Source organism: Centroberyx gerrardi, chromosome 7, assembly GCF_048128805.1.
Source record: "Centroberyx gerrardi isolate f3 chromosome 7, fCenGer3.hap1.cur.20231027, whole genome shotgun sequence".
Lineage (NCBI taxonomy): Eukaryota > Metazoa > Chordata > Actinopteri > Beryciformes > Berycidae > Centroberyx > Centroberyx gerrardi.
The window spans coordinates 21546869-21562546 of NC_136003.1; the positions used below are offsets into that span (position 1 = coordinate 21546869).

At 46.1% G+C, this 15678-nt stretch overlaps 1 protein-coding gene across 3 annotated transcripts in view; it reads left to right on the forward strand.

Moving 5' to 3' along the window:
• Nucleotides 1-15058, forward strand: part of col5a3a (collagen, type V, alpha 3a) — a 47829-nt gene extending 32771 nt beyond the window's left edge. For all 3 annotated transcript variants that reach the window (XM_071916851.2, XM_071916852.2, XM_071916853.2), the window contains 30 exons: nt 168-221; nt 371-478; nt 844-933; nt 1106-1159; nt 1353-1460; nt 1774-1881; nt 2020-2073; nt 2295-2348; nt 2470-2577; nt 2712-2765; nt 4614-4667; nt 6266-6319; nt 6410-6463; nt 6578-6685; nt 6810-6863; nt 6986-7039; nt 7237-7290; nt 7413-7466; nt 7584-7691; nt 7921-7974; nt 8148-8201; nt 8305-8412; nt 8520-8573; nt 10367-10402; nt 10862-10915; nt 11023-11323; nt 11525-11637; nt 11774-11842; nt 12752-12985; nt 13224-15058. In XM_071916851.2, the coding sequence (XP_071772952.1) occupies nt 168-221; nt 371-478; nt 844-933; nt 1106-1159; nt 1353-1460; nt 1774-1881; nt 2020-2073; nt 2295-2348; nt 2470-2577; nt 2712-2765; nt 4614-4667; nt 6266-6319; nt 6410-6463; nt 6578-6685; nt 6810-6863; nt 6986-7039; nt 7237-7290; nt 7413-7466; nt 7584-7691; nt 7921-7974; nt 8148-8201; nt 8305-8412; nt 8520-8573; nt 10367-10402; nt 10862-10915; nt 11023-11323; nt 11525-11637; nt 11774-11842; nt 12752-12985; nt 13224-13370 (2610 nt within the window). In that variant the 3' untranslated portion in view covers nt 13371-15058. The remainder of the gene's footprint in view (nt 1-167; nt 222-370; nt 479-843; nt 934-1105; nt 1160-1352; nt 1461-1773; nt 1882-2019; nt 2074-2294; nt 2349-2469; nt 2578-2711; nt 2766-4613; nt 4668-6265; nt 6320-6409; nt 6464-6577; nt 6686-6809; nt 6864-6985; nt 7040-7236; nt 7291-7412; nt 7467-7583; nt 7692-7920; nt 7975-8147; nt 8202-8304; nt 8413-8519; nt 8574-10366; nt 10403-10861; nt 10916-11022; nt 11324-11524; nt 11638-11773; nt 11843-12751; nt 12986-13223) is intronic.
• The last annotated feature ends 620 nt before the right edge of the window (nt 15059-15678 follow it).

The following is a 15678-nucleotide window of genomic DNA, read 5'->3' on the forward strand; positions in this document are numbered from 1 at the left end:
AATTATTGAAGTACCAGGCAGAGTGCAAGCTGAGAGGCCAATACCAAATTCAATAAAAAAAGAAACTTGCCTGCTGTACACAGATAACAGCCTCTGTGTTTCTTACTGGCTCCGGCTCAACTCTTAGCTGTGGGTCACGAACTCACTTGTCTTTTTTTATTCCTCAGGGCTTCCAAGGCAAGACCGGCCCCCCCGGACCCACGGGTGTTGTTGGACCACAGGTTAGAGCATCAGCCAATAATATAGTGATTAGTTGGTTCATAAACACACAATTATGGTTATTTCAGGCAGCATGTATTTCACATTATTGTTATTTAATATAGGGAGTAATTGATGTTCTGACCGTGCTGTGTTCTTTGGTGGGTGTTAGGGTAAATCTGGTGAGACGGGGCCAACTGGAGATAGAGGCCATCCAGGGTCGCCGGGACCACCTGGGGAGCAGGGTTTACCCGGAGCCGCTGGAAAGGAGGGAACCAAGGTGCGCGGTTTTCATCAGAGTGTCAGAATCATAATCACTTATCAGCATTGCCTTATTATTGTTGTATTAGATAAGACCCAAAGACTCTCTCAGCTGTGCCTGAATATCTTATCTTATCTCCTGGGTCTCATCCTCTCCCCTAATTTGCTAATAAATAACAGAGGAAACCTCGCGGTGCTGAGTGTATTATGGCTCATAAAAGATGAATGTTCCCTCTTGGTGTGACTTGCTGGTCGGTGTGATTTATGACTGCATAAAGGCCTGCTGTCTGCTGGCTACTTGCCTCATATCTAATCGTATGCGCATGTGTGTCTGTGTATGTGTGTCTGTATGCGTGTGTGTGTATGTATGTGTGTGACTTCTAGGGAGACCCAGGTCCGTCGGGAGTCTCAGGGAAGAGTGGCCCCGCTGGGCTCCGAGGCTTCAGAGGGAGCAGAGGCACCCCTGGGGCCATGGTAACACAAAGCTCCATACGTCCCACCTCCTCGCCTTCACCCTCTGTCCACTTCAAATCCTCCTGAAATGTGTAGCTTCCATTAGCATAGCATTGAGACTGGAAAGCAGTAAGAGTCGCTGTGCTAATGAATCCATGTATGATGAATGTATGTTGTTGCTGTGTCTCTCCAGGGTCCTGCAGGTCTGAAGGGAGGTGAGGGCCCAACCGGTGTTGCAGGAGCACTTGTAAGTCTAATTTTGTCGAATTGCATTATTTATTTTTTTTCCAGCCTTCCTTCTGCCTCTATGTCATATAGGATACTAGGACATATAGAGTGGGGAGGCTGTTTCCATGGTGATCATCGTGACCACTGCACTAAATCAAAGAGTGAATCATGTGACGTGCTCACCTCTTTTCTCTGTTTCCTCTTGTTTCCAGGGAGCCACTGGAGAGCGGGGCCCTGCTGGGCCAGCTGGCGCTATTGGCCAGCCTGGACGGCCCGGCGGCGTGGGTCCTGCTGGGCCGATGGGAGAGAAAGGCGAACCAGTAAGATTTGGAACATTGCTAATTTAGTTTCTTAGGCAACACTGTCCACTTATAGACACATGCTGTACCATCACCTCCCATCACTTGGTAATAAACAGCATGTGCTCTCGCTTCGGTATGCGTCATTATGAGACAGAGAGCAGGAGAGAGAGAGAGAGAGAGAGAGAGAGAGAGAATGTGATCAAGCTTGCTCTCTTGGGTGTTAGTTTCCTTCCTGGTATTATACATTAATCAATGTGTCATGTTGCTATATGAGGATAATAAGTATTGTGGCAGTTGCTAGATGTGTGCTGTTTTCACATCTGTCCCCCAGGGAGAGAAGGGCCCCGTAGGGCCTGCTGGACATGACGGGGAACAGGGACCTGTAGGGCTGCCAGGGGCCGCAGGACCTCCAGGGCCTCCAGGAGAGGACGGAGACAAGGTAGTTACACTGGAGAGCTAGCATGGACTGCACACACTGCTGTAAAGTGCTAGGTGTTTGGACTCATTTGTCTATCTGTGGTTTTATGATGTCTGTGTGTGTGTGTGTGTGTGTGTGTGTGTGTGTGTGTGTCCATAGGGAGAAACAGGAGGACCAGGCCAGAAGGGCAGCAAGGGAGACAAAGGAGAAGCTGTGAGTTTCAATTTTATGTGATTAATCCTAACATCACATCATTACCTTGCATCACCAGGAGGTAGAGGACAAATTGGCTTATAATTGGTTCAGGATAATTCAGAGTAATAACTGTTTGTGTGCACAGTACGCCTGCTGGTGTAATGAGCTGATGGCACGAGGCAAGTCGTTCCTCCGGTGAATGAGTTAACGTGTATTGAGCTGTTCCTCTGCTCCTGCAGGGCCCCCCAGGATCCCACGGAAGTCAAGGACCTGTGGGCCAGCCAGGACCAACAGTAGGTTAACTCAGAGTGTATCACCTGCAAATGGTGACAAGTCAGTTTGGTTTGAGCATATTGCAGTGTGTATCGTGCTGACCTGTCTGTGTGTGTGTGTGTGTGTGTGTGTGTGTTTCAGGGTGTAGATGGAGAGTCTGGGCCTCGCGGGCAGCAGGGCATGTACGGGGCCAAAGGAGATGAAGGAGCCAGGGGCTTCAAGGGGGCCACCGGGCCTGCTGGACTACAGGTAAGAATTCCCCTTGCCTTCCTAAGATTGACTGTATCTCCACAGCCCATCTCTAATCTTACATACACATATATAATTTAGTGTATATCTCTCCTCCTGTCTATGCCTGAACCTAACCGTATCTGGATTTGCAGGGAATGCCAGGCCCACCAGGGGAGAAGGGAGAGAGTGGACATGTTGGTCTGATGGTGAGTACTGGCCAGCATTCTCAGTACATTCAGCACTCATCTTGAGTCCAGCGTCGGTCTCAAGTCTGCTCTCGAGTCCAATTTTCTGACATCTTGGACTTGACTCGGACTTGTCTTGGTCTCCACTACTATTGGATATCGACATGACTTTTTCCTGCTTATCTAAAAGTGTTCAAAGATTCATTTTTCTCCACCTGGTCCACCTTTGTTATTTTCCCCCCAGCACTACAAAAAATTCAAGGGATTATACCTCTGCATCGCATGTAACGATCCTCAAACATCTATGCATTGATTAGTCAAAATCCTATATGCGTTATTTAGTTGGATGTTGAGGGTTACGGTACAGAGTTCCTGAAGATAGATCTACATCTCTGTTCATCCTTAGGAAACTCCTTAAGCATTATTTCACATTTGGAAAGACATATACACTGTTTATTGCCTATTTTGGCCGAGGTTTTGAATAGGACTTGATTTGCTCTGGTCTCGGTCTTCACTTGGTCTCGACCCCCTTTGGACCTGGTCCTAATTGACTTGGACTCGACTAAGGTGGTCTTGACTGCAGTCCTGCACTTGCTATCACTCTGCTCGCTGTACATTAAGGTCTGCCTATTGGAGTGTTTTCGACCCAAGTACCTCGGTGCATCTATTCATTGCGTGACGGACGGACCCAAGTATTTCTCCAAGGCTGAGCGGCGATCGCTTTACAAAATAGACCATGACTTGATGAGCAAGAGAGGGGAGGCCGGAGTATGAAGAGGTCCTGTACGAAAAAAAAAAAAAGGAAGGAAAAGAGAAAAAGAGGGAGAGTGACAGAAAGGAGGCAGCGGAGCGATGGAGTGCAAGGAAGAGGCGGGGCGCTGATTGTGAGCAGGAAGACGGTGTGACAGCTGCTAATCAGATTAGCCCCAGCCTTGGCTGTCTAATGAGCATCCTCCTTTGTGACAGTCATCTCACAACGCTGTCAACCATGAACACACGCTCAACAAGATTCTCTGTAGCCCCTCTTCTCCACAGCCAGATTAGGGAGGGAACGCATCAAAACGGAACCAAAACAAAAGAGAGAGAGAGAGAGCGAGCAGGAGAGAGAGAGAAAGAGAGAGAGCGAGAGATGCTGAGAACTCTGTGGGGAAGCTTCATTCATGTGCGAGTGTGTGAGTGTTGCGGATCACAGAATTCTCTCCTCTAATGCGTGAGTATCTCTCCGCCAGAAGGATATGTGTTTCCTCTAGTTCCTTGCTGTCTCTCTCTCTCTCTCTCTCTCTCTCTCTCTCTCTCTCTCTCTCTCTCTGGGCAGATTGTCTGTCTTTCTGTCTCGGTGTCTTTACAACACAAGGCTCTCTCCGAGACTTCAGAGCGTTTCCGAGCTCAACATCTGCTCGGCTCAGACTGGAGTCGAGCACAGTTAGGATTAATTGCTCGGCGTTCTCTCGAGGTGCACAGAAGAGTCAAATCACGCTTCAGTGTTCTCGTTTTCACTGTGGCTGAGAGAATATGGTCTTACAACTCACAGGCTAGAGGTTCCTTATTGAGGCTAGAGAGAGAATAAGTGAGAGAGAGAGAGAGAGAGAGAGAGGGGAGGAGGGGAGCGACAGGAAATCAGAGGCTGTGTCATATTGAGGGTAATGACCTGTCTGGACGTCTTCATCATCTCACTATGATAATGATACTGGGGCCATTGCATGAGCTATCCACCATGGACTGCTTTATAACTCACATTTAATTTACGAGGCACCAGCCAACCTTTAGCTCACATTGTGTGTGTATTTGTGTGTGTGTGTGTGTGTGTGTGTGTGTGTGTGTGCGTGTTTATGAGGTCCTAATGAAAACATTTCATTTCTCTCTCCACAGGGTCCTCCAGGGCAGCACGGCCCACGAGGCCCGCAGGGGCCCATCGGTGGAGAGGTAGAGTGCAGCATGGCTCCATAGCTTATTTTACTATTTCTTTATCACGCATTTGGAATGAGAGATGGGCATCCTTATAGTAATAACACACCCACACACTGGGCAGCAGGAGGGTGTGGTGGGGAGGGGGACCAGCCTTCAGTCAGAGTGCTCAGGTTCAGTCCCTCTGATCACACATCTACTCTAATTTCCTCACATTACAAACTATAGGCTACAATGATTATAGTCACCTATGGAAGAAAAGAAAACAACAACACAAAAATGGCAGCTATGGTTGTAATGTGCCAAGTTTATTGGTACTGTAGTATTGCGGTAATGCAGAAGATTTTTAAGTTTTTTCTTTATAGTTTTGCTTTAGAAAAAAGTGTCACGGAGGCTGAACTAATTTTCCATATCCCTTCTGTCAGAAGAAAACCTTGTACAGTATCTCCAAAAAATGTCAGGAATTAAGAAAGATAATCTGATTTACACCCATGGAATTTTGAAATTATGATGAATTTTGAGAAGATGATGTAAATGGTCAATTAGAGTAGACCTACACTCCCCCAGAAGCACCAATAATGGAGTTACAATGTTTTCACATGACAGCAGCAGCATGCCTTTTCATATCAATGTTATAATGAAAATATCATAGTGTGTCAGCATCATGGCAGTTGCATTGCTATGCCTGCCTCATTTTGGACTGAAGAACACTGCCACGCAATACACAATATTGTGTGAAACTGAACCACAGCTCGTCTTTACACACCACTGATGCATTGTATTTTCCAGCCCCTCTTCGCTACACGCACAGTCTCTTGGTTTGAAACCAAACCAACTTCCTGCTTCAGACCCTCTGCTGCTTTTGAAACTTGAATTATTAAATAGTATTAGGATATAATCCCAGGGAGAGAGTTATATTTACCGCTCTATGAATCATTAAGGAGTATTAGACTATCATCCCGGAGAGGCGGTTATATTTACCTCTAGTAATGGCCGTCTCTCCGCAGCCTCTCACACCGGTCAATTATTCAGCAGTGAGACACACCGGTGCTCCGCCAGAGGAAGCGTGGAGACACAGGGGTGCAGAGATGGTGGGATCCATAAATGGATTGATACAGGAATAGAGGGAGAGCGAGAAGTGTGGTGGGATGGCATGAGAGGAGAGCAGCTGACAGCAGGGAGTTCAGTAATAGTGCTCCGCTGTACTCGGCTCTCATATTTGTGCACTCTACCGAAGACATGCTTTTACTGGGTTTGTCTCAAGATGCGCGGCACAATATACTGACATGCATGCATGCACACACGCACACACACACACACACACGCACAAACAAACAAACAAACAGTGAAAGAGAGAAAGAGAGGCGAAATAGCATACACCCCCACTGTGCGATACTATCCACGTAGCAAACCTGACACTCAATATTTTCTCCTTGTGTTGTGATAATTCTGTTCCAGTTTCAGCTCTCTGTGAGCAGAACTGCTGACAAACAAAAAAAAAAAATAAATACTGCACCGAGAACTGGATTTTCAAAAAATCAAATGAATATTTCAAGCCTGCCTGTGTTTTATGATATTTCGGTTCAAGCTGTTCTCTCTCTCTCCTCGTGCCACAGGGCCCACCTGGAATGACTGGCGGAGTCGGTCAGCCCGGACTTGTTGGAGAGAAGGTCAGCATTTGCCATTAGAAATAGTATGCTGGTGTGTGTCGGGAGTGTGTGTGTGTTTTGCTGTCTTACCCGGTGTGTCTTCTCTCGCAGGGTGAGGACGGAGAAGCTGGAGACCCGGGGCAAGTCGGAGAAACCGGCGCCGCTGTGAGTCGCATTTCCTCTCTCTCTCTCTCTTTCCTGTCTCGATCGACTTCTCCCTTTCCCAGTTTTCTCTCTTCCCCCTTCCAACCGCGGTCTTGTCTTTTGCTGTGGCCCCAGGGTGGTAAAGGCGAGTTGGGGGAGAAGGGCGACTCCGGCCCTCCGGGTGCCGCTGGGCCTCCAGGAGCCAGAGGAACACCAGGGGAGGACGGACCCAAAGGCAACCCTGTGAGTCTCCCTCTATCTGGGCCACTTCCAGGTCCAGGTCCTTGGCCTGGTTGTCAGGTCGGTCGGTGTGTCAATGTGATGCTGCACATGAACCTGGTCTCTAACTAGCTCCTGTTACCTATAGGGCCCCATTGGATTCCCTGGAGATTCAGGACCCACTGGGGAAGCTGGCATCAACGTGAGTTGTGTTTTCTAGTAACTGATATATAATTTTATTTATAATCGTTCATGTACAATTTTGATTTGTTCATGTACAATGCCTCCTGTTAATTATTTTTCCACATTCCATGTTTTGTCCAGGGAGTGGATGGTGGACCAGGGGCTAAAGGAGACAACGGAGAAACTGGCAAAGCAGTGAGCAGTAATTTTTTACATCGGCTCATATGTAAAAACAGCAGTATCTCTTGTATGCTTAGCTGAAGTCTTTGTTCTCTGTCACATAGTGAGAGCTTTTACTTATTCATCATCATGGCTAGGCTTTGTGCTCAGTGTCTCACTGACTGGGAATGTGTTTCTCTTTCAACTTTAACCCTTTGTTCGGTTCTCTGCAGGGACCCCCAGGAGCCTCTGGAGAGCCAGGCCCTTCAGGCCCCCCAGGGCGGAGGGTGAGTATGCTTATCTATGTGTGTTTGCATTTGTGTGCGTGCGTGTGCATGCATATGCAGATTAATAAGGCTCATTTTAAAGCATCTTATCCATGAGCTCTAAACCTCTTTCCTACACCCAGGGTCACCTAGGAGCCGCAGGAAAAGAAGGGAAGCAAGGAATGAAGGGAGCCAAGGTAAAGATGAGGAATCGCACTGAGCTTACAAGTGTCTGTGGAGCCTCTCAACCAAACCTAGCTGTACTATTTGGTTCCTAACACCTTGCTGTCTGTCTCGCTCCCTCTGTTCTGCAGGGGGGGACAGGCACAGAAGGTCTGGTGGGGAAGACAGGCCCAGTGGGACCCCAAGGACACCCAGGGAACCCTGGTCCAGAAGGGCTCAGAGGCATCCCAGGTCCAGCGGTCAGTACACACTCCAACACACTCTCTCACCATGGATCTGTGCATAGTCTGAAGCTGGGTATGGGTCTACAGCTGAACCTAGAACCTGGTCTAGAACCTGTGTTAAAGGAACCCCAGACAAGGTTCAACATTTTGACAATATTAGGTTGTGTTTGTGGCTCTGCACCTTTCACTCAGTCTAACATACTGTGAGCAGATCTCAGATTCATTCGCTTTGTTTATTCTCCAGGGTGAGCAAGGGTTAAATGGGCCACCAGGACAGACCGGACCCCCAGGACCACTAGTAAGACCTTTATGTTTGACTGATAATGAAGCCTAACAAATGAGAGGAAGCGTGTTTTAGCTCCAATGTTATATTTCAGGACCCAAACCCAACCCTATGAAACCATATTTTTCATACAGCATCTGCCTCATTGATGTGACCCACTAATGCAGTTACTGTAACACTGTTGACAGGGACCATCAGGACTCCCAGGATTGAAAGGAGACCATGGAAATAAGGGAGAAAAAGTGAGTGTCACATCGGTTCAGCCCTTGACGGATACTGAGAGTACCAACTGTAATAGTCCACAGCGTGGGAAACGATGGTGATGAAGCGTGTTTCTCTCCGCAGGGTCATGGTGGGTTGATCGGCCTGATCGGCCCCCCGGGAGAACACGGAGAGAAGGGAGACAGAGGCCTGCCAGGGAACCAGGGCACACAAGGATCTAAAGGAGATGGGGTACATGTGACTGCATCATTATAATGCATCTGATATACAGTTATGCACATCAGACAGAGAGTGGTTTGTTTGTATAATAACAAGGCGTGCTTGTCCTCATTCTGTAGGGTGTGGTTGGCTCTCCTGGTCCCACCGGTCCACCAGGACCACCTGGACTGTCCGTAAGTGACTCCCATGCTTTTCTGCTTACATATACATACAGCATTCATTTGGTTACCATATTGCGTTCGGGTCCTTCGATATCTCCGACTGAGAAAGGTGTTTTCGTAGGCCAACCTACCGTTTGCCTCATCTAAATACGCCGATACAGAAAAGCAAGACTTTCTTTTAAATTCAGGAAACAAACGCTGAAACGAAAGCTAATATCACACTCATGAATGGCACTAAGTGACGCTGCAGCTTTCATGACTGATGCTTTTACTTTTATTATCCCATTTACTTTAGCTTGTTCATTTCATGATCGCTAAGAAATTAATTGGCCTACCATGAGTAGCTAGGCTGCTTATGCAGATCACATAAGAGGCAAATTGAAGCCAAGTTTCATTTGAATATGAAAACATGGCTTAATAGGTAGGTTATGATAAAGCTTTTAAGCTGAATGGCCCCAGCATTGAGCGATGCTCAAATGAATAAGAAATGGATGAATAGACTATTTCGTGCAGCTTGGATGAAAAAACACAACTCAACTGACGTCTCCATACACTTTGAGAGTTAACTGTTTAATTGCCTTTTCGGGGATCTAGGTCTGGAATCCAGCATATCTAGGAGCTGTATATCAAAATCCCTAACAATCTAAACCAGATAATGGTTTTATTCTGCAACCAATTTTTAAATGATAGTGTAGTGCAAATGATAGATCTAAACATTCTTCACAGGGCCTGAACGTATGAAGCTTGTAGGACCTGATGTTGGACCTTAATCCTTAAAGATAGATGTTACTTACTGCAGTACAAGTAAATCTTTTCAACTACACTATATTCATTCCTGAAGGACAAGGATCCTGCAGGTATACAACATACTGCAGCAAAACACATATTAAGTGCATCTTGGCAAGAGATAGAGGCAAGAAAGGAAAGAAGGCTTTGAGACTTGCTGTGGACTTTTTTTTTTTTATGTGGCAAACGGTTGAACTGCTAACCTTCAAATGTGTCAATCAAAGTTTGACAACAATCAGAAGGCAAAATATGTCATTCTGGAGGGATCAAAGGTACTTTTGAACTACCAAACACATGGTAGCTGTTGAGGAAAAAGTTCTGGAGTCAGAGGTTCGTCTTACTTGAGTATATATTTATTAAAAGGGGTCTCATGAGAGGAAGAGATGTACACAGCACATAGGCTACATACACTTCTTCAAAGGAGAATAGATTTGAGCTGGTCTTTATGTATCTTCCAAGGACGCACAGAATGTGCTGACATGGGAACAGGTCACAGAAAAGGGTTACAGCATCATATGTTATGTCTTAGTTTAGAGAATCTACAGATAGTCTGGGACATCCAGGAGCCACTTGTGACAAGAGACCTCTGGCCTAGTAAGTTATGGCCCAAAGGTTACAGTGAGGTAACCATTCATCATGAAACAGTGCATTCCCCGATGGAGACCAGTTAAGCTGTTACATGTATGTTAAATTTTCTTCCACAGTAGCCAAACACAAAAACTGATTTGATTGATCGATTACATTTGATGAATACTTAAAAGAATATTTAAAGGATTTAGATCTTAGGGTTACTAGTCATTGCTACCCACTACTGAAAGTGATAATATTGGCCATAACCTGTCCTGTACCGAAGTGGAAGCATGGTTTTACAATGATTAACTGATTATCCTTTTGCAATATTTACTGTAGTAAACACACAGTAATGTCAACTCTACGCTGTAAAATTTGACCATTTATCTAGATTTGTTTTTATAGCTTTTATGCTTTTTATCGCTCACTCTCCTCCTCTCTTCTCTCAGGGCGCAGTCGGTGAGAAAGGATCGAAGGGAGACGAGGTGAGTCCAGTAATCTTTCTTATTTCTACATTGCCATTCCTGTACACACGCTCCAGCCTCGCTAGCAGCTGTGAGGAACATATGCTGGCGAAAAGAGAGAGAGTGTGTGTGTGTTGTCTTAAATGTACCATGCTTCATAATCATAATGCTCTACTGTGTTTACCGCATGTCTTTGGGAGTAAAAGCTTGCTGTACAGCCACGCTTGCCTTGTGTGTGATTTTTCCAGTGGGCCCTTTTAATAGGATTTGGTTCTGGTGTGTGTGATGTTATAAAAACCACTATAGTGTGTCTTGAGAGCCAGGGCTTTGACCACAGAGTGCTGATGCACATAGCTGGATAATCCTATAAAGCAGCAACCATATCTGCCTGGATAAAGCAGGGATTTAGCCAACTGGTGTGAGAGAGGCTCCAGGTGAGAGGATGATTGACACAGAGTTTTGTCCTCTCCTATTCTCCAGGGTGCCACTGGTCTCCAAGGAGATACAGGCCCTGCTGGCCCCCCTGGATCCCCGGTAAGTACCTCCCGATTATCCACGTCATGGTCTTCTCTGTGCCAGTTTCATCCTCTTCCTTCCCATCTCACATCCTGCTCACCTGTCCCTGCCACCTCCACCTCCAGGGCCCCCCTGCGACGATGGTCCAGCCGCTGCCTATCCGGGAGGGCAGGAGGAAGAGGAGAAGGCACTCGGATCGGGCGGGAGGATCGGCCCCACCCAGAGAGGAGGACATGGAGCTAGAGATGGAGGAGTTCCTCCAGGGAGACCAGCCTCTGGAGGACGCCGAGGGCATGGAGGAGGTCTTTGCCTCCCTTACTTCCATGAAAACCGAGGTGGAGCTGATGAGGAGGCCCCTGGGTACCTTTGAGAGCCCCGCCCGCACCTGCAAGGAGCTCATGATGGTCCAGCCTGACTACAAAGACGGTCAGCAAAGAGATTGCTTCATGATGGATCTGTATTACTCCCTTTTTAAAGTCAGATCTTATCCAAGAAATAATTTTCCAATGTACAAACTCATGAAGTCAAAATACAGTTTATCTTTTCACCCATGTTGTCATCATGTTATCCTAGATGTGTCCATCATGCTTTCCTCTGGTGCTTGATTGATGTGTTCTCTCTTTGTAGGCGACTACTGGATAGATCCTAACCAAGGCTGTAACCGTGACTCCATCAAGGTCTACTGTAACTTCACGGCCGACGGAGAGACCTGTCTCTACCCTGACAAGAGGATTGAGATGGTAAGTCTCCAATCTCCCGCTGTCAGCCCTTACAAAGCTGACCTCGTCATATTACAGCAGAGCCCAAATCACAGGCTATATCCCTTGAGCCTAAAATTCTACTTAACATCATCCCTCTCTCCTTCTGTGTGTCTAGGTGAAATTAGCAGCATGGAACAAAGAGAAGCCAGGAAGCTGGTACAGCCAATACAGGAAAGGCAAGCAGGTAGAAAAAAAATCAACCCTTACCTCCTACCATTAATCTCAGCAGCATCCAAATGTCAGGCAGTCTTTTTCAGCTAAATTACTCATCCTAATTGAGAGCATTTGAATGATATTCATGCATATGATTGAGCTGAGAGCGCGGACGGGAGTGTGCTCATGTGAGTGTGCTTGTCAGCGTGTGAGCATGCATGTGTGTATGTCCATCCATGTGCACATGCGTGCATGTGAATGTTTGTATGTATTTGAAATTCTGCTCACTGTATAATTAAGCATTAACCTATGAGACCATGTGCAATGAGAGAGTGCTGGCTTGATATTGCCAGCAGTTGCTTTCAGCAGTCAGGATGACTCACACAAAGCCATTGGCAGCTGTGTCTCACTGACTAGCATTCAGAGCAGCAGGCTCAGAGCACTGGCCTTTCATGTGTACCTGATCAGAGGTCTCATAACCCACTCAGATAATCACAGAGCTGCCAGCACAATTGCAATTCACTGACTCTCTCACAACGGGTCCGTGAGTTTGCTTGGACATTTTTTCTTTCCTTCTTATTCTCTCTCGCTTTACTTTCCCTGTTGGAACTGCTGTTCCAAATCTACAGGAAACTTGTCTTAACCTTTTCAACCCTCGCTTACCTAAATTCATTCGTGAACATGAGCCGGGAGATTTGCAATTGAGAGACAAGGTCGACGGAAATAGAATCGGAACTCTTATTTATCTGATGCACGGATTGTAGGCTCAGACCTGTTTTTCTGCCACTGTGCAGCTTTTTCTCTTCGACAAAGATTGTGTCTAGGGGTCATGATGTTTGGCATTATCTTTGTTCTGGTGTGATGTGACACGTGACTGCAGAATTAATAATGACTCTCTGCCCATGTTGTACCCTGATACCCATATGTCTGTGTCATCCAGTTCACCTATAGTGACAGGGATGGGAACCCGGTACATGTGGTCCAGCTGACCTTCCTGAAACTACTGAGTGCCACGGCCAAGCAGAGCTTCACCTACACCTGCCAGAACTCCGCAGGCTGGTTTGACAGCGCCTCCCGCTCCTACCAGCATGCCCTGCGCTTCCGGGGCAGCAATGATGAGGAGCTGACCCAAGCCAAGAGCCCCTTCATCCACCCCCTGCATGATGGATGCCAGGTCAGTGCTAGGACGTGCCAGAGAGAGGGACTAGCTGGCCAAATAGGAATTAGTCTTAATGAAGCTAATGTGTTTATCAATTGTGTTGCTGCTGTCAGCCGGTGCTTGATTCAATAAGGTTTTACAGATGGTAGCCATCAGATCATTGGCTCATGTGCACACAGGGATTTAGGCCAGAGCTAGTTATCTAGATGAGGCAGAGCAGATTCTAACAATGGTTTTAATTTTTCTCTTGCAGTTCCGGAAAGGTCAGGAAAGGACTGTTCTAGAGATTGACTCCCCCTCAGCAGAGCTGCTCCCTCTCATAGATGTGGCTCCTGCAGACTTTGGCAACAGCAACCAAAAGTTTGGCTTCCAAGTTGGACCAGTATGCTTCAACGGTTAACATCTTACCGACCACACAAAAAATGACCTTCACAGCAAGTTTTCAATGAAAGAAACTGGACTTTACCGCTACCCAAAGCAATATTTATTATATATGTTCATATATGTGGTGGGTTTGTGGTATATTTTTTAAGACTCTTCAACAGCTAGTGCCAACGCTAGATTCCCTGGCTCTACAACGATAAGAAGAATGGCAAGTACAGGACGAGCAACAGCAGGAACAAAGCACATATACCAAAGGGAAATGTTTCAGTTAGATATATTTAATTTTAAGTGTTTTTGTTTTCTTTTTTTCTCTCACTGTTTGAGTGTGCTGTAATTGGACCCTCTAGAGTTACGAGGACTGCACCACTTGACAATGACCACTTTAAAACGACAGATGGATCCCTCCGATTGAGGAAAGGAATAGTCTGTCATTCTGTGGTACGGGTCAGTTGAGTGGGACTTTAAAGGCCTTGGATGCAAATTAGTTGCTACCTAACGGATTACCATGACTGGGACAGAATAAGCCGGAGACACTGTCATAATCATTTGCATGCTCCGATTTCACAATAATGACAGTTGCTTAGCTGTTGTGAACTAGTCTAGCATATTAATTCCACACAGGCACCATAATTAATTTCCCTGTGTGCAGGAATGATAAATTGTCCCTTTTACCCTTCAACTGCAGTTTGCTCAGTGAATGACCTTGATTAGTATTCAATAGGCGTCGCTAGTTATTGAACCCGACACTTACTTGAACGGATAAGGTTGTTTCCTTTATTGAACTGCTTCCCTCCATCGGCTTGATAATAAGCATTTTGAGCCCTCCATGTTTCCACAGACTGCAGTACTGTATGTGTCAGCCTTACACCCCTTCTACTGTGGTATATACTTGCTATGACAGACCTCAACGGCTAGGTTGGGGATATTTCAGGGCGAGAATGAGATTAAGAACATGCTGATTTAGCACAGCGCTCTCTAGTCTTCACTGTATTCCTTTGTATCAAGAGACATTTCACGCATCTCTTGAAAGCATTTTGTACCCTAGTCCGCCCCAGTCGAAGCAATGTTTTTTGTTTTTTATTTTGTTCATATGATGAAATCTGGACCGTATATTTTGCTGTTCGTTTTGACATGTTATGCTCTTCTGTGGTGCTAAAGATGATTCCGTTATTTTGGTGTCACCGTGTTTGTGTGTCTCTGTGGGCAGGATCACAGGACTAGGGAGGGGGGAGAGTTATTGGTCCTTCAACAGCAGTACTTGCCGGGTAAGAAACGCCCTAATAGACAGGGGAGTTAGTCTACTGTGTTTTTTGCACATCTTCTCCGGCTGATTGTGCCAATTTCACATGGCCAGTGAAAGGAGGCTTAGGGACAGTTCATTTTTAGAGCAATGCGGCTGATCGTAGCTTTAACAAATGGAACACCTTAACGCTCTGCCTACCTTCTCCAACCTAAACAGTAGACTATATCCAGAGTGTGTAATTTAGCAATTCACTCCTGCTGCTTCTTAGTATTTAAACATTCCAGTAATTAACTCCTCTCCTCCAGCCCCATCCTGCCCGGCCCCTCCTGTGTATAGTGTTCGTTGTACTAATTTTATATACTGTACAGTTATTCTAAGGACTTGAGTATGAGTAATAACCTGTTGCCTGAATGAAAAACAAATGTACTTGTGGAAAATTGAGACGTGAGAATAAAACAAAGAAGAAAGCGCGCTGTTTTTTCTCCCCAGAATCTACCGGTGGGGTAGAGTAAAGTCTATGCGCACGTGGCTCGTCTGCAGTGTCCACTCAGAGTGTAATAGACAAACAAGGCTCTTCATTACCGACCAGTTTTGCAACATTCACTCAACAAGCCTGCAATCAACATCCCCACACAGCAGATGTAATCAACTCTGATTCGCTCCCCAGTTCATTTATTTCAATTAGCTTATGTTTCATTCCTCAAGAGGGAAGTAGAGAGGAGACAGAGGCAAAGGGAAGGATGGAGGGATGGATGGAGAGAGCGAGGGAGGCGGGCGCTAATGAAATGGCTGAGGATAAGGAACACAGCCGTGGAGATTTGGTCTGTTCACTGGAGATAGCAAGAGCTGTGTGGATGTGTGTATTTGTCTGTATGTGTGTGTGTGTGTGTGTGTGTGTGTGTGTGTGTGTGTGTGTGAGAGAGAGAGAGAGAGAGAGAGAGAGATGGAAAGACAGAGAAAGTCAGACAGAAAGAGAGAGACAGAGAGAAATGGTATACACACCCTCCATTGCAATGTCTTATGACTATCTTGTTCTCAGCCAATCTCTGGCTTTGTGTCTAAAACAAGCAATTCTATCTGT